Source organism: Sinocyclocheilus anshuiensis, unplaced genomic scaffold, assembly GCF_001515605.1.
Source record: "Sinocyclocheilus anshuiensis isolate Anshui unplaced genomic scaffold, SAMN03320099.WGS_v1.1 scaffold655, whole genome shotgun sequence".
NCBI lineage: Eukaryota > Metazoa > Chordata > Actinopteri > Cypriniformes > Cyprinidae > Sinocyclocheilus > Sinocyclocheilus anshuiensis.
The window spans coordinates 594,905-615,664 of NW_015548221.1; the positions used below are offsets into that span (position 1 = coordinate 594,905).

Consider the following 20,760-nt stretch of genomic DNA (forward strand, 5'->3'; position numbering starts at 1 on the left):
AAGTGGCTGCAATATAACAAAGAGTGAAAAATTGAAGGGGGTCTGAATACTTTCCGTACCCACTGTATATATAAAATTGAACAGTTAAAGTTTAACAATAGCTAAGTTAAAATAAAAAATAACTATATATACACTGAACAAAATTATAAACGCAACACTTTTGTTTTTGCCCCCATTTTTCATGAGCTTGCGTTTATAATTTTGTTCAGTGTATATATATAAAATATTTTTTTCATTTTTATTTAGCTATTGTTAAACTTTAAATGTTCACAAGTAATTTTTGATAATCACATTACTGACTCACTAATTGTGTTATAGTGGTGACGGCCTCCAGTATGGCAGGAGCTGCCATGTACGAGCTGGTGAGAGTGGGCCACAGTGAGCTTGTGGGAGAGATCATTAGACTGGAGGGTGACATGGCCACCGTTCAGGTCTATGAAGAGACATGTATCCTATTCTTACCTTAGTACAGGACTTTCTGTGGTTTATGTTGTGCACAGTGTGTAGAATCTGTTAAATAGTATTGTAGTTTTCCTGAGCTTTCATCAGCTGGTGTGTCGGTTGGTGACCCTGTCCTGCGCACAGGGAAGCCCCTCTCTGTGGAGTTAGGACCAGGAATCATGGGCTCCATCTTTGATGGAATTCAGCGTCCCCTCAAAGACATCAATGACCTCACCCAAAGTATCTACATTCCTAGAGGAGTCAACATTGGTGCCCTTAACCGTGATCTGAAATGGGAGTTCTCTCCATCCAAGAGCGTGCGAGTAAGTGAAAGATTAGTTTTAAGTTAAGTTTAGTTTTGGTTATGATAGTTGTGATGTTTTTTGTTTTGTTTTTCTTGGTTATGATTTAACATCCTTTCAGGTTCCAAGAAGGCAAATCACTTAGCAGCTTTAAGGGGTCATATCATGAGTATATAAAAAATTGTTGTAATCTTTTGCGATTTAAAAAGATCATTGTACTATAAAATCTTAGAAACTTGACAGTTTGTGCTGTTCCTGGCTGTGTGTAGCACCTACTGCTCTGCATGTATCCCAAATATATAACCTCTTTTAAAGAAACTCCAATGGTATCAGGTGATTAATCAGATGACTGAATGATTTTAAGCTGTTGTTTCTGTGTCCAGGTTGGCAGTCACGTCACTGGAGGTGATATCTATGGTATGGTGTTTGAAAACTCTCTTATTAAACACAAAATAATGTTACCACCAAAAAGCCGAGGAACTGTCACATACGTAGCACCACCTGGAAACTATGATGTCTCGGTGAGGCTAATAAAATGTACATCTTTTTCAAAAACAGTAAAATGATCATTATTGTGACACAGAAGTCAATGTGAATGTGTATTTGTCAGGATGTGGTGTTGGAGTTGGAGTTTGAGGGGGTAAAAGAGAAGAACACCATGGTGCAAGTGTGGCCAGTGCGTCAGGTCCGGCCAGTCACCGAGAAACTTCCTGCAAATCACCCTCTGCTGACTGGTCAGCGGGTACTGGATGCCCTCTTTCCGTGAGTCACACTGTGTGAAATGATTCCATAGGAAATTTAATAATATAAGTTAAAACTAATATATAATATAAGTAAAAAAAAATAAAAAAAAAAGTAATTGCAAATGTAATTTTTTATAATAATAGGCGGCTCAATGTTCAGATGACACATAATGGACAAATCATGCATTTTAAAAGCTTAATTTTCCCCAAAGGATTTTTTAATAATAGAGGATTTTCTTAAACATCAAAAATAATGTGGTTAAATAATTGGTTTAAATAATTATAGGAATAGAATGTAGTACATTACATTATTGTGAATGTGGATATTATAAATGATACAGATATGGGGTCATTTTAGTGTTTTTGAAAGAAGTCTCTTATACTCCTCAAGGCTGCATTTATTTGATCAAAAATAGTAAAAACAAATGGTGAAATATTACAACCGTTTGATAAAAATACAACAGTTTTCTATTTGAATATGTTTTAAAATGTAATTTATACCTGTGATGGTGAAGCTACATTTTCAGCCGCAATTACTGCAGTCTTCATTGTCACATGATCCTTCAGAAATCATACTGATATGCAGATTTGGTGTTTAAGAAACATTTATTGTTATTGATGTTGAAAACAGCTATGCTGTTTAATATATTTGAGGAAACCTTGATACATTTTTTCAGGATTCTTTTAAATCATTTGTAGCATTATAAATGTCTTTACTGTCACTTTTGATCAATTTAATGTATTTTGCTGAATAAAATTATTAATTGCTTAAAAAAAAAAAAAAACCTTTGAACAGTAGTGTACATGTCTGGTAGTTTAACAGATCTTTCGACTTTCACTGTTTGATTTAACAGGTGTGTGCAGGGAGGGACCACTGCCATCCCTGGTGCTTTCGGTTGTGGTAAAACTGTGATCTCTCAGTCCCTGTCCAAGTACTCCAACAGTGATGTCATCGTCTACGTCGGCTGTGGAGAGCGTGGTAACGAGATGTCTGAAGTACTCCGAGATTTCCCTGAGGTGAATAGCACTGTCATTGTACCAACAGCAAAAACACAGTAATAGATGGTAGGGGGATTGACAGTTCTCTTGCCCTATAGCTCACCATGGAGGTGGATGGGAAAGTAGAGAGCATCATGAAGAGAACAGCCTTGGTTGCCAACACATCCAACATGCCTGTGGCTGCCAGAGAAGCTTCCATTTACACAGGTTTATTTAACATTTGATACAAAAATAATGTGTGTGCTTTAAAACCCAGCAGCTGTGTTGTCATCAGGTGTTTATTCTGTCCAGGAATCACGCTGTCTGAGTATTTCAGGGACATGGGCTACAATGTGAGTATGATGGCTGACTCCACGTCTCGATGGGCAGAAGCTCTGAGGGAGATCTCCGGTCGTCTGGCTGAGATGCCTGCTGGTATGTGTGCCGTGACCATCTCAGTCATGACAGCACATATTATAAACTACAAATTATAAATAAAATTTGTGCTGGTGTTCACAGATAGCGGTTATCCTGCCTATCTCGGAGCACGTCTGGCTTCATTTTATGAGCGTGCTGGTCGAGTTAAATGTCTTGGTAACCCAGAGAGAGAGGGCAGTGTGAGCATTGTGGGAGCGTAAGTAGATCTGTTGGACTTGTTTAAATGCTTTTTCTTCTTCAGTCTCCATCATTTGCTTTGGTAAAGTTTTGATTTATTATTTATGACTGCTGTTGTGATATTGTCTGCAGACTCGCTGAAGCTTTTTTTTTGTTTTAACTGCAGTGTGTCTCCCCCTGGTGGTGATTTCTCAGATCCTGTGACATCTGCTACTCTTGGTATCGTACAAGTAAGTGTAGATTTCCTTCACACAGCAGTCTTAATACACTGGCTCATAGCAAAATAACATAATTTGTTCTTCTTGCAGAAATAAACGGTCCTTTTTTGTTATTGTAAGCCTTCCATTCTTTCTCACTCCCAGGTGTTTTGGGGTCTGGATAAAAAGCTGGCTCAGAGAAAGCACTTCCCTTCAGTGAACTGGCTCATCAGTTACAGTAAGTACACACGAGCACTGGACGAGTACTACGACAAGCACTTCCCTGAATTTGTACCACTGCGTACCAAAGCCAAAGAGATCCTGCAGGAAGAGGAAGACTTGGCTGAGATTGTGCAGCTTGTGGGGAAGGTGGGTTTGTGGGTTCATTCATGTTTACTGTTTGTATACATCACTTTTTGTGGTAGTTTTCAGTGGTAAAACACATTTATTTTTTTAGGCATCTTTGGCTGAAACGGATAAGATCACGCTGGAAGTTGCCAAATTAATCAAAGATGATTTCCTGCAGCAAAATGGATACACACCTTATGACAGGTATTAAACTGATTGAAACTGAGGATCATTCAACTGCTTTGTCAAATGACATGTGACTGTATGGATCTGAAATGCTCAGTTTCTCATTTTCAGGTTTTGTCCGTTCTATAAGACAGTGGGTATCTTGTCCAACATGATTGCGTTCTATGATATGGCACGTCATGCCGTAGAGACCACTGCACAGAGCGACAATAAGATCACCTGGGCCATGATCCGGGAACACATGGGAGAAATTCTCTACAGGATCAGTTCCATGAAATTTAAGGTACAGAATGTAAACATTGTTTGTGTTTTAAATGAATCATGCCTTGATTATGTCTAAACCAGTAGACTCCAAGCCACTTTAATACAATTATTTTAACAAATTATTTTATTTAATTAAGTAAACTTAAAGCCCTTTTGGAAGTTTGCTGAGGTTCCTAACTAGTGTCCACTGCTCTACCACTTGATTTATTATGACTTCCATTATCTTGGTATGCCAATAGCTTGGTTCCTCTTTCATAGTGATCAAGTCTTGTGAACAAGCTAAACAGTTCAGTTTAATCACATTATATGGCCAGAGGTTGAATGTTAAAGGGTTAGTTCACCCAAAAATGAAAATTAGGCTGTGTTTTACTCACCCCCCGAGGCATCCTAGGTGTATATGACTTTCTTCTTTCAGACGAATCCAGTCGGAGTTATATTAAAAATTGTCTTTGATCTTTCAAGCTCTATCATTGCAGTCAGCAGGTGTTGCATTGCTTCAGTCCAAAAGAAGTTAAATAAAAAGCGCCCATGCATAAAAAAAAGTGTCTCACATGGCTCCGGGGGGTGAGCAAAGGCCTCCTTTAGCGAATCGATGTCTTGGTATTATTTTTAAAGCTAAAGTGTGTTCTTTTTGTGTGAAGATAAAATACTTCTTTTCTATCCCAGCTTAACATGCTGCCAGTTATAAGTATTCTGTTTGTTGACTGGGAGTATTTGAAAAGACTTACACATTTGAAAAGAAATGACACTTCATTTTTAAATTTCATTGTTCATTAAAGCTATAAAAATATTGTAATTGTTTGTAAAACATAAAAACATGCATTGATTTAGAAAACTGTTTCTTTCAACTAATTTAAATCATTTTATTCCATAATTATACTTTATCTTTTTATTTTAGCAATGAAAAAAGTTGGCATATTTAAAAAAAAAAAATGTCTTTCAATGTATTTCAGGACCCAGTAAAAGAGGGTGAGGAGAAGATCAAAGCTGATTACGCTCAACTCCATGAAGACATGCAGAACTCCTTCCGAACACTTGAAGACTAAGAGTCTGTCCCTAGCCATCATTCTCAGGGCAGGGCAGCAGAACCCCACATCCCCCCAATGCACACAGTCAATGTCCTTTTCCTTTGTCTTATTGCTGTCTAATACATTCCACTGCTTTTTGTTCATCTTGTGGTGTTATAGATGCTCTAGTGTTCTTGAGGTGTCTCAAAATACCTTTGTGTGTGTGCGTGTGCATTTGTGTATATGTGCAATCTGTATGATCCTCTTCAAAGCCTCTGCTTCAGTTTATATTTTACAGATCATCCTCTCTATAGATGTTATTAAATAACGATGTAATTATTGTTCTATTTTTATCTGTACAGAAGACTGGAAGACATGACTTCAGAGATTCACTATATTTACTGCTGGAATATTTACAGTTTTAATGGTTGCCAACATATTTCTTGTCGTTTTTGGTATGGATGTTTATTGCAGTATTGTCCTGTATATTTCTTTGAGGACACTTCCTCTTCATTGCTCACATGAGTCCTGGAAAAATATAAATAAATATTGATGAATTTACAAGTATTGTGAATAACTGTTTTTAAGTGGATGTGTTTTGGGGTTCTGCATTTTTAAACAAAATGCTTTTTAGTAGTTTGTTTTAACCAAATATATTTGGTTAACAGTCCTTCAGCCTCCCCCCCCATCTTTGTTTGCATAAATGTTTGATCCTTTTCAGATAAAATTTGAGCAAGCAAGATTATCAGGGCTATTAATATGAAATATGTGGAAATTATTCTCAAAAAATTTAAAACTGTTGCTCTACTTTCAAAATTTCTTCTATTTCTCCAAATGAAGATATTTAACCATCACCCTTGGCTTAGTCATGTGCTCATCATTTTACACCTGTTTTGAGGTATGTACTGTGTAAAAAGTGCTTTAAAAATAAGTTGGGTTGTGGTGTGTTTGCAAACTTTTCATCACTGTAGAGAGTAGTTCCTCAAGTATTTCTAGCTTTGTGTAAGTCATTGTGTAGCCAAGAACTATGCACTTCTTACCAGTATCATATGATTTGGCATATAAAATGGCATATCATAAAAGCGAATAACTATTCCCGTTATTTCTAGGGTAAAAAATAGTTTTGTCAAACTTACATCCATTTTAACATCTAGATTACAAATGTAGCTTTTAAGATAGGAATATCTACCTGCATCTGTGGCCTACTATTCATCCAAACACTTGATGGGTCCATTTTCATGGCAAAGTTACACCTTTCTTCCATTTCTCACCCTTAAGTTTGGTTTGTTCTCAGAGGTTGATTATCATGTTAATGCATAAGTGTCTGCATATAAATGCAATCTATTTACCTGTGTGTGCATATGAATGATGTCAGTTTGTTTATCTGGTCTTATTGCATTTTCTCATCTTGGAACTGGAATGTGGCTACTCTAGTTCCCTGCCCTGGTTTCTTGTCTACAGTCATGGCCAAAAGTTTTGGCAGTGACATACATTTTGTGTTTTGCAAAGTTTGCTGCTTCAGTATTTGTAGATTATTTTTCCACATGTTTCTATGGTATACTGAAAAACAATAAGCATATAAGTTTTAAAGGCTTATATTGGCAAAAAATAATAATATATAATGAGTCAATATTTTCAGTGTTGACCCTTGTTCTTCATAACCTTTGCAATTCGCTCTGGCATGCTAGCTTCTGGGCCAAATCCTGGCGATCCATTCTTGCCTTATTAGTTCTCAGAGTTGATCACAATTTGTGGGCTTCTGCTTGTCCACTCACCTTTTGAGGACTGACCACAGGTTCTCTATGGGATTGAGATCCGGGGAGTTGCCTGGCCACAGATCCAAAATTTCAATGTAATGATCTTAGAGCCACTTCTTTAAATCACTCCTGCTTTGATAAAAGTGCTGGAAAATGCACGGATCACCAAATTGCTCATGGATCGTTGGAAGAAGTCGCTCTTGCAGGACGTTTTGATATCATTCTTTATTCATGACAGTGTTTTTGGGAAGAATTATGAGAGAGTCCACTCCCTTGGTTGAAAAGCAACCCCACACATGGTCTCAGGATGCTTCACTGTTGGCACAACACAGGACTCGTGGTAGCGTTCACCTTCTCCAAACAATCGATTTTCCAGATGTCCCAAACAGTCGGAAAGGAGCTTCATCAGAGAAAATAACTTTGCACCAGTCTTCTGCTGTCCAGTCCTTGTACTTCCTGCAGAATTTCAGTCTGTCCTTGATGTTTTTCTTGGAGAGAAGCGTTTTTTTTGCTGCCCTTCTTGACACCAGGCCGTTGTCCAAAAGTCTTGGCCTCACTGTGTGTGCAGATGCTCTCACATCGACCTGCTGCCATTCCTGAGCAAGCTCTGCACTGGTGTTGACACGATTCCGTAGCTGACTCCTCAGGAGGAGACGGTTCTGGCGCTTGCTGGACAATCTGGGACATCCTGAAGACTTCTTCACTGCAGTCGAACCTCTCTCCTTGAAGTTCTTGATGATCCGGTAAATGGTTCTTTCAGGTACAATATTATTTGTAGCAATTTCCTTGCATGTGAGGCCATTTTGATGCAAAGCAATGATGGCTGCCCGTGTTTTTTTTGGAGGTAACCATTGCTAACAAGAACACAATGATTGGAAGCACTTCTTCCCTCCTTTTATTGCAATCAGTCTGCTCTTATAATCTAATTAGTATGATAGTGATTTCACCTGACTAGTACTCATTCACACTTTCACATGTGCTGCTGATATGATTAGTTAATTAATGTTAGCTGGTCATTTGGTGTCCGGATCAAAAAACAGTGACATTTGTTTTTTTGTGAAAAGTTCATTTTTTTTGGCCAATGAAGCTTTTTGCAATTATTTAAAATGCATCTGATCACTCTACACAATAATCTAGAAACAATGTGAATGAAACAGCTTAAGCAGCAAACTTTGCAAAACACTACATTTCTATCACGGCCAGAACTTTTGGCCATGACTGTATACAGTAACACTTTCTAGTCTTATCTCCATGTGTTGCAAAAACTGCCATAACTAACTTGTGTCTATGATTAGGTTGTTTGACTTTATCTTGTTACACATCATATTAAATGCCATAGATAAATCTAGCCTTATATAACCTTGATATGACCTTAAGTGTCAGAACCTCATTAACCAGTATAATGTAGTCTTTTAAGATTCTTGGGTCTTTTGAAAAAAGTTATGTGCCTGAACTGGTGCAAGAGCGTTTTAAAAGGTTAGAGAACATCACGTTTGTTTAATACATCACTACAATTTCCGTTATTTCAAACTAATTTTATAAATCGAAATTAGAGGGGTCTGCCGTTGATATGCTTACCTCAAGTGAACGCGATTTGTTTGCAAACTTATCCTATATGAAAATTCCGAAATGTTTATATACTTAAATGTTTATAAACATATAGGCCTATAGCCTATTTTATTTGTAAAAATATATAATAGTATTTTGAACATATTTTGAATTCTGAATTAGCCAATATAACAAAAATAAAAAATTAGGCCTATACATCTAAGAAATTAATATATAGGCTACAATAATATAAATATAAATGTCTAAAATAAATATTTTGTCAACTTCTTCATTTTTAATAAAATATGATCGTTGTAGTTTAGATAAAAAATAAAAACAAAAAAACCCGAAGGAGGCTCCTTGGTGTCACATGTAAAATATGCAAATACAAAAGTGTTGTTCTCAGCGATGAATGGCACGTTGCTTCATGAGCTGGTAGATTCTGACTGTACACCTGTTGCCAGGTGTGAGGACAGTCGCAACAACCGAGACAGACAACACCTCAACACGCCAACGACACTAATCACTGCTGTCGGAAGTTTACGGGCATTTGGAATATCTGCAACGATTGAAGTTCATGATAACCTTCTCACAACCCCAATTCGTAAAAACCTGGGTCCCACATAACCAGGATTTACCTTCTCAGGTAAGTAGCCTATTTTGTAGGCTAGGATATGAGAAAAGCCTTTGATAAGTCTTTCTTTCATACTTAGTCTTTACTAAGTTTTTTTCTCTTAATGTTCTGTAATGTTTCTGCCAAGGTTAGCATCTGTGGTTCAATGAAGAACATTCCATTTTATAAAAGGTTCTTTATAGTAGAAAAAAGTTCTTTAGATAATTAAAATGTTCCTTACAATAAGAAAAAATGGTTAATTTAAAGCAGGGCTGTCCAAACTCGGTCCTGGAGGGCCGGTGTCCTGCAGAGTTTAGCTCCAACTTGCCTCAACACACCTGACTGGAAGTTTCTATGCCTAGTAAGAGCTTGATTAGCTGGTTCAGGTGTGTTTAATTAGGGTTGGAGCTAAACAGGACATCGGCCCTCCAGGACCGAGTTTGGACAGTCCTGATTTAAAGGTTCTTTGGGGAACCAGAAATTTATTTTAATGGAATCGATGAGAAAATCCTTTTTAAACTTTTTTTTTTTTGAGAGAGAAAGAGAGTTTAGAATGTCTGCAAAACTAAGTATTTTCTCCCAACAGCATGTTTTGTTTTAATTTGCAGGAAGAAGTTCTAAAATATTTGTGGCACTGTCAAATAAAATAAAATAGTTTAGTGAGCTTATTGGTTTAGTTAATAGCCAGTAGATCAATCTAACTTATTATTCAATGAGAAAAACATTTATTACCTTTAACAAATTGATATAGAAGCCACTAAGTTTTACTTCACCAGGTGAAAGACATGACCCAAACACCTAAACAAGTGACAGCCAGTGAGCTCACACAGGACAACAATCAATCTGGGGAAGGCAAATGGAGCTCAGAAGAACAAGAGGTGAGAATGAATATGCACGCTTTTACTAAGATTAAATTGGTAGAAGTCACATGGCAGCACTGTATTTACTTCCATTTATAGATATGATCTTTAGCAGAATGATATTGTACAGTTTGCTGTACTTTGTCCTGCAAAAGATTACAGACACTGTATCATGATGAGATTACACAAATGGCATTGCTTGCTAAATGTTGTGAGATATTAGTAGGCTCTTGGGCATGTGAAACGTGTTGTTCCTGGGAGCATGCAGCTTTTAAAGTATCTATTTCACTGATTCACAAACATTGTATGTATAAACATTTATTTATTGATTGATTGATTGATTGATTGATTGATTGTGCTTTTACCTCACAGGTACTAGAAGTCAGTGGGCAGTGCATAGCAGCACCTCAGTCACCTGAAGCATTGCTCTACACTAGTTATAAACAGAGGAGTGACGAGTTTCGGAGGTTATTCAAAGAGGTGCCTGAGTCTGAGAAACTAATTGCAGGTGAGACTGGTAGAGGGAGACAGAGAGAAAAAACAAATAAACAATGTAAAAATATACTCTACCTGAAAATGTTGGTTGGCTGAGCCACAATATTTGTATATTAGATGTTGTTTGAATGATCCGACTTTTCCCTAGACTACACCTGTGCTCTCCAAAAGGATATCTTGTTACAAGGACGCATCTACCTTACAGAGAATTGTTTATGTTTCTACAGTCAGGTTTTTCGTGGTACAAAAGTGAGTTCCACAGAAAGATTATATTATATATTCACTGTACCTCTTAAATACCGCTATTTGAGCATAGCTAAGATATTGTTTGTAATTTCTTATAGATTCCATCGCTCTGCTTTGTGAAAAATGACAATAAACTAACTTTATCTTAGATCACAGTAAATATGCAGGATATCATCTCATTGTCACGTGAGAAGACAGCGAAATGGATACCAAATGCCATCCAGATCAGTACTAATTCAGAGAAGGTGAAGTTCAGAGATCAAAGGTTTTTCATTCTTTTATTTTTTTCTTATTTATGAAGATAGGCTACATGTATATAGGATACATTCTTTTTTTTTCTGACAAAAATATATAATTTGTAATTTTCCACAGTTGTTCTTCAGCTCATTTTCAGCAAGGGAGAAAAGTTACCTTGGTATGTTTCGGCTTTGGCAGATTATTCTATTGGACAAGGTGATTTCTTTCTTAACATTTTTATTTTTTGCTTCACTAACATTGTTCAAGCATGTTTCCACATGACAGATGATTTCATTATTCTTTACATGTTTACATCTACCTGCTTGGTTGTACATGACTGTACATTTCTACTGTACAACAGGCTATTCTGAAATATGATCTGAAATAGATGTATTAGGAGCAGGGATATCAGAAGCAAACAGCATATTCTCCATTATCAATTTTATGGTATTTAGTCAGTCTCCATTGCCAACACAAACTATTTCTCTGTATTTGAGCCTATGGTGGTTACTAATGTGGCATATATTAATACCATGTGAGGAAAACATACAGAATAAAACCCTATATAGACCTAAGGTCAGGGATATGCTTAAGTGTAAACAACCTAAATCTGTAGGGTAGCCTACACTTGACAAGGCAGCAAATGAATGTATAGTTCATTGACCCCACTGAGGCATGGCTTTCTTCATCTGAAACCAGAAAATACTGACTCTTTCCTTGCACTAACGCGGAACTGCAGATGTGAAATAACAGGAAAATTAGTGTCGAGATATGATAAAGCAGATATACTGTTAAAGGTAATGAATAGTCCACCACTAGGCGGCGCGGTTGTAGCTTTTCATGGCTTCCTGATTTCAGCACGAGTCGCTCGCTGAAGCGCGCAGGTTACTGGCGTCCAGCAGGTAAGGTGACCAGACGGAGACACTTTACCCACTGTATAATGTTGCGTATAATTTTGAATATATTACACACCGTGCTACTTCTTTAAACATGTTATGTAATGGTAAATAGGTGGGGGAAATTTAGAGCTTTATGAAACCATAAAATGTTTTCGCTTCAGTTTGTTTTGTAATTGTCTGTGTCAGACGGCCTTGAAACAGTGTTTTGCATTTCGTTGTGATTGTTTGGCCGCTTTTTTTAACACGACGCGAATGTTTGTGAATTTAATTATTTTTCCATATTGCTTTATTGGCGTTTTTCAGTCACTTTTTGTCGAGTAACTCTTGCCTATGTCCGCTGATACGGTCTATTTACGTTTACAGTGTGTGTCGCTGTAACGTCTACGCCTTATTTCCATGGTAACTGTAGTTTTCTTCAATTATCGTTACGACTGCGGAACCATAAATTACAATGGAATGAAAATTAAAAAGTCAATTTCTGTCAAATTCAAATTCCGGTTTGCTCTCTGGTGAGTGAGGTGGGGAGCAGGTTAGGGCTGTTTTATCTGCTGGTTTAGATGAATATCAGTACGGGAACTTGAGGCTTCAGCGAATTTCTTTTTTTTTTTTTTTTTTTTATTTTTTTTAGTTATTTTTATCAGATAGAAGCAAACGTGCCAACGGGTGGGGCGGAACATGTGAGTGTACTTTGCTCAATGTAACTTTCCTGTCTTGCAGAAACTAACCAAGTTGGAGCTGTTGCAGATGGTTAAGCAGCATTATGGCAATGATTTAGGATTGAGTCACGATGAAATGGAAAGCTTTCAAACATCAGTAGATACCGTCACACCCACCGTGCCCAGGTTGACTACATACTTGCACACACACCCAGTCACATCTTCACATGTCAGCGCCTGTTTGGACAACTGAGAGATCAGTTACTTGGTTTTTAGGTCCCATCTCTCTGTTGCAGTCTGAATATGCGTGGAGAGGATTACACTGGGGGGCCAGAAAGGCCCACATCTCTTCGTCTTCCCCAAGGGGAGCTGAATTCTTATGAGGCCACCACACCACAGGGAGACGACACGCAGTCTTCAGTTGGACTGCAAAGCATGCTCTCAGCAAATGGAGGGGTATGTTGAAAAATATAGTTTCGTTGGCAGATGGATTTTTCCTAAAGTTGTTTGTAGAAATGACTGGTAGGGTTGGGTGATACAGTGGAAAACAAATCTCAATACATTACAGTCTTTAAACTATAAAGTAGTCAACAATTTTACTTGAGAACTAGTTTAAGATTTTGCCAGAAAAATGTTAACATTTTTTTTTTTATTTCGTATACATTTCATTAAAGGATTGTTATTAAGAATATGCAGCAAAATCACTGTGAATATATCGTGAGTATTCAGTATATCAATGGTCAACCTGTCTAATCTTTTTGCACTCTGCATTTGATTTGCTTAGAAAGAAAGAAAAGTACAATGTCTTTAAAACAGAGTTTAAGGTGTTGAACTTGATATATGTATTAAACTCTCAACAGGACGACACTCTCAGTACCCCGTCCCATCAGCGCAGTCCAAATCTATCATTAAACCGCTCAGGGTCTGAACGAGTGTCTAAACACTCCTCTCTCTCGCTGGATCTAAATGCCAATGAAGACCAACTCTCGGATAACAGCAGATCCGACAGCCTGGAGGAGGGTGTGTGTGTGTGTGTGTGTGTGTGTGTGTCTTGGCTGTGTCTCATTCCATGGCTGTGTTGATGCATTTTGTTTATGTCAGTATTGATTTCTTGTAGTGGAAGAACGTGAGACAGCATCTCCGGTGTCTCAGGGAAGGCTGTTTGTGAACCGGGTCTTTCACATCAGTGCTGAGATGATGTTTGACCTGCTTTTCACCGATTCTAGTTTCATGCGGAGGTTTATGGATATCAGGAAGATCATAGGTGTGTTTCTCTTAGCCTTTTACCTCTCTTACTAATGATCTACTTTAGTAATCAGTCCGATTGCTATATAGATGTGATTGGTAAAAATAGTAGAAGTTTTCATATCAGCATATAGTAGACTTTGGTCCTCCAGAAATATTGTCATATTTTAGCAATTTATTTTGCTAGTATTATTTATGTACTATTATAATATTTATTAAAATGTTGAAAAGTTTGATTCATTTTTTGTTTTTATTTAACGTTTAGTTTTAGTAATTTTGTGGTTTTATCATTTTAGCTTTTATTTACATTTATTTATTTTCAGTTACATTCCAAGGCAACATTTCTGAGTTTTATGTTTAGTTCTATTTCACTTACCAAAACAATGTTTAATAGTATTTGTTTTAGTTAAAAATACCAACATTGATTTTTACATTTTATTGTTTTGCCATCCTGTTTATAGTAACAAAAGTGTATTACCTGTCAGGTGCAAGCTCTACCTCTTGGCAAAGGGAGGCCTCTGGTGGTATGAAAAGGACTTTGAACTACACCATCACCATTAATAACCCCCTGGCTGGCAAGTTCTCCACTGCTACAGAAACCCAGGTTAGAGTCTCTTTGGCTTTGTTTCAAAATCTAGCAAGCTGATTTGTCAATTTTTTTTTTTAATTGTCCAAAAAAAAAAACCTTTATGGAAAGGCTGTGTTTTGTTGGTTGCACTTTCAGTTAATGTGCAGTATTTGATTGTCACATTTATATTTAGAGACATAGTTAGCAGGAAGGAGCTGCCGTTGTGGATCACAAGTATCTGTGAATTCTGAGTAATGATGGGACCTTTGATCATTTTAGTAATATTAGCACCCGTTGTTGCCACTTTTATCTTGCAAATCTGATAAATCTCTATGTCTAGGTTAGTTGTCTGTGCTTTGTCAGTTGTTTGTTTTTTTTGTGAAATTAAATCCATGAAACAATAAAGTAGTTTGCCAGAACTATTTAAACTTAACATACATTGTGGCCTTTCAGCTCTTCGTCTGCGATGCATAGAATAATTTAAAAACATGTACCGCTGTTGTGTTTGTGTAAGACAGTTAATTAGACACTAGACAGCTTTTGTTCCCATTTATATTATGCAACAATTAACATGTTTAACAATAAAATGACTGTAGGCGTGCTGACAAAATCACCTTCATCCAATTATTTGATCTGATTGTGCTAATTGCACTTTAAAGTTGATGTAATCAATTAGATGAAATAATCATGTTTTATGCAGTAATGACCTGTCTGATGACTATGTCTACATTCATACAATGAATGTGTAGGATTGACTCTCAAATTGTCTTGTACAGCAGCGCACAGGATTAAATAACATTGCATAATATCTATATGGACACGTAACCAAAGTCAATATAGCCTTGATTAATGTCTGTAAAAATTGCTAGTAAATATATAGACTTTGTCTGGTGTCTTTAAATTATATTTAAGGTAGTCACTTTGTCCAAAATTTAAAGGAGACAGTGTATTTCAATCCTAAATAAACTGAACAGAACCATATTTAGCAATCCAAACTGTACTGCCATCTGTATTGTGCAGCTGTGTAAATTCATCCTGTGCATGTATGTGGAATATTTTCTGATTTCTCTTCTTTGTGTATTTTAGACACTATATAAAGAGTCGAGGGAGGGTCAATACTACATGATAGATTCGGAGGTCTACACACATGATGTACCGTACCATGACTACTTCTACACCCAGAATCGCTACTGTATCATCCGCAGCTCCAAGCACAAGTGCAGACTCAGGTAAGCGGTGTCCTCATATCTGTACATCTAACTGCTTTTATTATGACTATGACACTGACATCTCTTGATGTAAGAGCAATTTAGTAAATAGTTGAACTCATTATCGCTCTGTGCAGGATTTACACTGATGTAAAATACAAAAAGCAGCCCTGGGGTCTTGTTAAATCCTTTATCACGAAAAACTCCTGGAGTGGCTTAGAAGACTACTTTAGACACCTTGGTTGGTATAATGCAATTTATTTACCCTCTGTTTTCCCTCTTCACTTATGTGTTTTACTTCTTGGTTTGTAGATTATGGCCATTTTCTACATGACTGAATGCCACTAATTATATCTAAATAATATTGGATCTATATGTCACTAATTATATCTTTACATGTTTCTTGTTTCACTTCATAGAGTTTGCAGGGTAATTGTAGTTTTTTTTTTTTTTTATAGAATAAAACTAAAACCATAACAAATCTTAATAAAATAAGCATTTACTGAAATAAAATAAAATATAAAAACAACTTAAACTTTCTTGTCATTAACTTGACTATTCATTAACTAAAACTGAAATAAAAATTATATAGAAATGAAAAAATGCATTAAAAAAAAATAAAAAAGACAAAAACACACTAAAAACCAAACAAACTTTAAAATTAAAACAAAATGTAAATATAAGCTCTTTCAAAATATTAATTAATATTAATAAAAACCTATAAAAGTACAAGTAGCATTGCTTTATAGTGGCCCAGTCTGCAATCCATTGCCTTGTCTGACTCTGTATATATCCTTCGCTGCAAAACAAATCAAAATCAAAACAAAATAATGATCTAAAGCTCTAGCCCAAAACTAATGTAGATCAATTAAAATGAGCAGAACTGCAGACTGTGCTCAATGTTTTTCTCATCGACTGGAAAAAAAGCTGGCTAATAGCTTCTCTGCCATGGGATGTTGGATTATGGAATCAAAAGAGTCATGAACATTAGTGACCTGATCAGAGTGCCTAGGGAGGGCTATTAGCAGCATGGATGTGTCTGTTTCCTATTGGTGAAATGCATCAGTTAGATCCATTGCCTGCAAGGCCATTTAATTACTAAACTACAGGGTTGCCAAAAGCCAGATCCCTAATCGATCCAATGACCTCAAAATAACCACTCTGGACTCACAGATTAATGCAGTTTCAATGATCTTCACCTCACAATACACATTCCAGAGGCAGAGCTTCTAGAAGAGGAGGCAGAGTTGACTCAAGGAAGCGGAGATGCTGGAAAGACGGGTGGTTTGCGCAGGAGGCTAAGAACTTACAGTCGCACCCTACAGGAGCACATGAAACCAGGGAAGCAGTACAGCGCAGACTCAGATCAGCAGAGAGCCGGCACCATGGGTATAAATATATGTGTATTTTTAATCTCTGAATCCAGTATCTATGCTACTGGTTAGTGGGCTTAAAATACTGATTAAACCACCAAAAATAGTTTTCAAACTAATAAGATGTTTATTTTGTGGTCTATGCTTTATAATATTTAAGCAAACACTGAAGACATTAGCCCCTTTTACACAGTAATACCAGTAAATTGCCGTAAAATTACCGGAACGACTTTACAAGTAAATACAAAAATGCTCACACGGGCAATGACGTTCCGTCTTTTTCCGGTAAAGTACCATTCACACATCGGTTTCAAAATACCGGTAAATTCTGTGACATCATTAACCAGAGATGACCTCTAAACGGCTGTGCCTCTCGGTGTTGTGTTTGTTAACATGGAGGGGTATATGCAAAAAATGTTTTTGTTGATGTTGTCATTTTTGTGTCAAACGTTCACATTCATGCAGCGCTTTTATTCATGCAGCGAGACATCACATTACACGATTTCAAACCAAAATACACAGAGTGGAGTAAATGGCGTCATCTGTGTAAGAATGTTGTGATTGGCCCAGACTAGACGTCTTACGTCACCGCGTTCTGAACTTGTACGTGCTCATGCCAGTAATGTTCATTCTGCGTTCACACACAGTATCATTTTCAGCAATTTACTGGTCATTTTACAACGTCTCATACCGGTAAATTGCCAGAATGAATTTACTGGTGTTTTTGAAAAGGTACTGTTCACACATGATCTCTTAACAGTAATTTACCAGTAAAGTCTGTATGTGTGAAAGGGGCTATTGTGTATTAGACTTAGAACAATTGGACTTGCATTGCATGATTTGCATCTTACATTACAGGTGCCATGGATATAAAGAGCACACAACACAGAAGGAACATCACTTCTATTGTATTTGGGATGAGCTTAATGTAAGGCTTCATTCACTCTATAAAGCTTGTTTCACACCTCATGCATACAGTAAGCTGTGTACGCTTAATGCTATGACACTGACAAAAAAACTTGGTTACTACATTGAGTTTTTCCTCCAATAATAACCTAAAATCATGAAATGATTGTTAGAATTTGCCTATTGAGAGTTAATCCTCTTGATTTGCTTAAGGAAGGGGAGCACATTTACATTTAAATGGTAAATAGTTACACCAAACATAATTAGACTGCAAACTTAAACCAGATTCAGGCAGATTTACTGAATGGAAAGTGTTTCGAACCTAAAATCCCATAAACTTTCATGGTGTATTTCATATGTTGCTATTTTGCAAAAGATTACATTGATAAATAGGTTCACGGTGCATGTTCTCAGTATTTCCTGTTCAGTGTGCTGCAGTGGCAAAAATAGAAACTCTGCTGTGTGAATGTTGCAGTCTTTTAGCATGGTTGCCAAAATAAATATGGGCAGCTGCCGTGCTTAATATAAGCTTAATATATTATGGTTGCCGTGTGAAACATGGAAGAAAAACTGCCAATTTTTACAATGATGATTTAGAATGATGACTTAAAATAATAATGTGCTTATTAAATGTCACATTGTTTTGCTTCTCAGACTTTTTGTTCTGGTGGTTCTGAACTTGGGGCTGTTCTTTAAACTTTGGGCCATGGAAGATGTTGCTCACCGTTTGTATCTGAACACCAAGCACAGAATGAAGGAGAGAGTAGAGTCTAGGTAAAGGCTCTTTCACATTGTACATTTTAATTTTTATGAAATATAAATATAAGCTACCACTAAATATTGTAGAAACTTGATTTGCTGTAAAGTTGCTTTGCAATGATTTGTATCGTGAAAAGCGCTGTACAAATAAACTTGACTTGACTTGACATGAACAAAACTGACTTCATGTTTTTATATACAGTAGTTTAGCACCTGACTTAGGCCCCAGAGAGGGCATGCCACACAGAAGTCGAGAAGAAGCGCATTTACTGAGGGCAGTACTGCAGGACTCCATTAACCTTCTAGAACAGGTATGTTTGGGTCTTTTATTAAACACACCATGCAATAACATGTAAATGCAAAACAAACTCTGGTTGTTCACCATTACACATCAGTGAGAAGGTCCTTCTTGTCTAATTTGGGAGTTCTTGACCAGAAAAAGTTGATCTTATGTTGTTAGTCTAAACTATAGCTCCATACGGTATCCTGTTTGGCTGGGAAGTTTCTTATGTGATTGTTTATTTTTGCTGGTTTCTTCTCCACAGCTACGCAGTTCTCTTGTGGTGCTTCAGCAGAACTTTCAGCTCTACAACAGATCCTCCTCTCAGCTTTAAATGGCATTGAGTTTGGTGACCTGACAACACAAGGGTATTCTTCCCATAAGACCTGTCCTCGCTGAGGAGTGTTGCCATAGGTACTGTCACCCCAGGGCACACTCGTAGCCATGTTCATCATCTCTCTGGGCTTTTTTGTTATGGTTGGATTTTTTTTTTAAATTTTTTTTATTTTCAGTGCTGCTTTTGTCTTGGAGGGGATCTTTGCACTGGTACACTCAGTTTTGCGAGTTTCCTCTTGGATTTACTAACGACCTTGAAGCTGAAGTTGAAGTTAAACATTAAAGTAACAACAGTGTAGTAGCAGGTTGAAGCACAAGGGCCTCTCACAATCATGTTCTCAACTGCTGTATGCTACTGTATTTTGAAGGACAGATTTTTTTTTCTGGACTACAGTAGAAGCCTTATAAAATAAAACGTCTCAGAGATGTAATGGATTCAGTGCAGTTGCACAGGGTCTTCACTTTAATTATGAAGGGGGCAGTGCAGGCCCATTGCCTCTAAAGCTCTGCCTAACATTTAGTCATGTGGCCTTTTTGTCTTGATTTAGATAATGATCTTGTTCTAAGATACCTCTAAGAATTTGTAAATGATTGCACCTTAAAACCTTATTAAAGCAGGGATCAATGATGACAAATGATTGTGCTTTATTGAAATTGTAGAATGTTTGTAAGTTCTGAATGTTCATCATGATTTTAATAGTGTATAAGAGTACAGGTTTGTGTAAAGAAGATCAAATATCTGAGGTTTACTGTAAAGGATGAGTGGTGATGTTTTAAATTGTTTACATTCTTGGTCTTTAAAATACCACTTTTGTTCAACTTTTAGGGACTGTATTGTCACTGTGAACTAAATTTGTAACGCATTCATGTAAATTATTTACAATGGGAAAAGTGTGGTAATTTATCGAAAAAGAATGTGTAATCCTCGAGCATTTAATTCACAGAAAATATGTAAGGGGTGGATGTGTATATTTTTTCTGCATAGATTAAAAATTTTCTTCTGAATTTTTTAATAAAATTTCTTCTGAACCTATTTATAAATAAAATTCCTATGGCATTACAATGTTCAGTTTGTGAAGCTTATGATTTCATAGAGATTTTATGGTAACATCAAAATCAAATATCACAACATTATGACTATTCATCCCCAGGGGGTGACAACATGCCCCTGAAATCGCATGTTGATGAGTCTCTAAAATAGTTAATAAATAAACATTTACATTTTATTTATTTACTTTAAAGTTTGTTTGTTTCTTTCCATGTGTGCCTAATCAAAGCAAAGCCCTCTGACGTCACGTCACGTGTATGTTCTGGCAAGGAATTTGAAATGTTTTTTTTTTTAAAGAATTTGAAATATGTTGTATTTTGTGTTTGTAGAGAAGCACAAAAAGGTTTGTTTTTGTGCTATTGTGTTACTAATACGTAATGATTCTCTATTTTAACTCTTACCTTCATATTTTCAGTGTCCATTAAAGGGGTCCTATTATGCTTTTTCACTTTTTCAACTTTAGTTAGTCTGTAATGTTGCTGTTTGAGCATAAAAAAAGATCTGCAAAGTTACAAAGCTCAAAGTCCACTTCAAAGGGAGATATTTTATTTAACAAAAATCACTTTTCAAAAACTACAACGACTCGTTTGGACTACAACGCATATTTTCCGGGATTTGTGATATCACAAATACCGACGAATGGGA

General features: G+C 36.6%; 2 protein-coding genes across 4 annotated transcripts in view; both read left to right on the forward strand.

The window, feature by feature from the left end:
- Window positions 1-6,221, forward strand: part of LOC107654231 (V-type proton ATPase catalytic subunit A-like) — a 9,110-nt gene extending 2,889 nt beyond the window's left edge. Inside the window, exons 3-15 of the mRNA XM_016441236.1 lie at window positions 319-447; window positions 550-764; window positions 1,127-1,264; window positions 1,354-1,505; window positions 2,341-2,503; window positions 2,584-2,692; window positions 2,777-2,899; window positions 2,984-3,098; window positions 3,246-3,309; window positions 3,442-3,645; window positions 3,734-3,828; window positions 3,922-4,093; window positions 5,028-6,221. Of these exons, the coding sequence (XP_016296722.1) occupies window positions 319-447; window positions 550-764; window positions 1,127-1,264; window positions 1,354-1,505; window positions 2,341-2,503; window positions 2,584-2,692; window positions 2,777-2,899; window positions 2,984-3,098; window positions 3,246-3,309; window positions 3,442-3,645; window positions 3,734-3,828; window positions 3,922-4,093; window positions 5,028-5,120 (1,772 nt within the window). The 3' untranslated portion in view covers window positions 5,121-6,221. The remainder of the gene's footprint in view (window positions 1-318; window positions 448-549; window positions 765-1,126; window positions 1,265-1,353; window positions 1,506-2,340; window positions 2,504-2,583; window positions 2,693-2,776; window positions 2,900-2,983; window positions 3,099-3,245; window positions 3,310-3,441; window positions 3,646-3,733; window positions 3,829-3,921; window positions 4,094-5,027) is intronic.
- A 2,075-nt stretch (window positions 6,222-8,296) lies between these two features.
- On the forward strand, window positions 8,297-20,118 carry LOC107654232 (GRAM domain-containing protein 1C-like). Of its 3 annotated transcripts, XM_016441238.1 has the most exons (19): window positions 8,297-8,314; window positions 8,851-9,032; window positions 9,776-9,877; window positions 10,232-10,367; window positions 10,503-10,603; window positions 10,750-10,845; window positions 10,973-11,053; window positions 12,454-12,578; window positions 12,689-12,848; window positions 13,253-13,412; window positions 13,510-13,656; window positions 14,123-14,241; window positions 15,292-15,434; window positions 15,551-15,654; window positions 16,632-16,802; window positions 17,645-17,714; window positions 18,347-18,466; window positions 18,654-18,762; window positions 18,997-20,118. In XM_016441238.1, exons 2-19 carry the CDS (start codon window positions 8,964-8,966, stop codon window positions 19,063-19,065), a joined length of 2,082 nt encoding a protein of 693 aa, XP_016296724.1. In that variant the 5' UTR covers window positions 8,297-8,314; window positions 8,851-8,963; the 3' UTR covers window positions 19,066-20,118. The 3 variants fall into 3 exon arrangements, with proteins under 3 accessions (XP_016296724.1, XP_016296723.1, XP_016296725.1); XM_016441237.1 differs by lacking the exon at window positions 8,297-8,314 and having other exon boundaries at window positions 8,780-9,032; XM_016441239.1 differs by lacking the exons at window positions 8,297-8,314; window positions 8,851-9,032 and adding an exon at window positions 9,438-9,460.
- The last annotated feature ends 642 nt before the right edge of the window (window positions 20,119-20,760 follow it).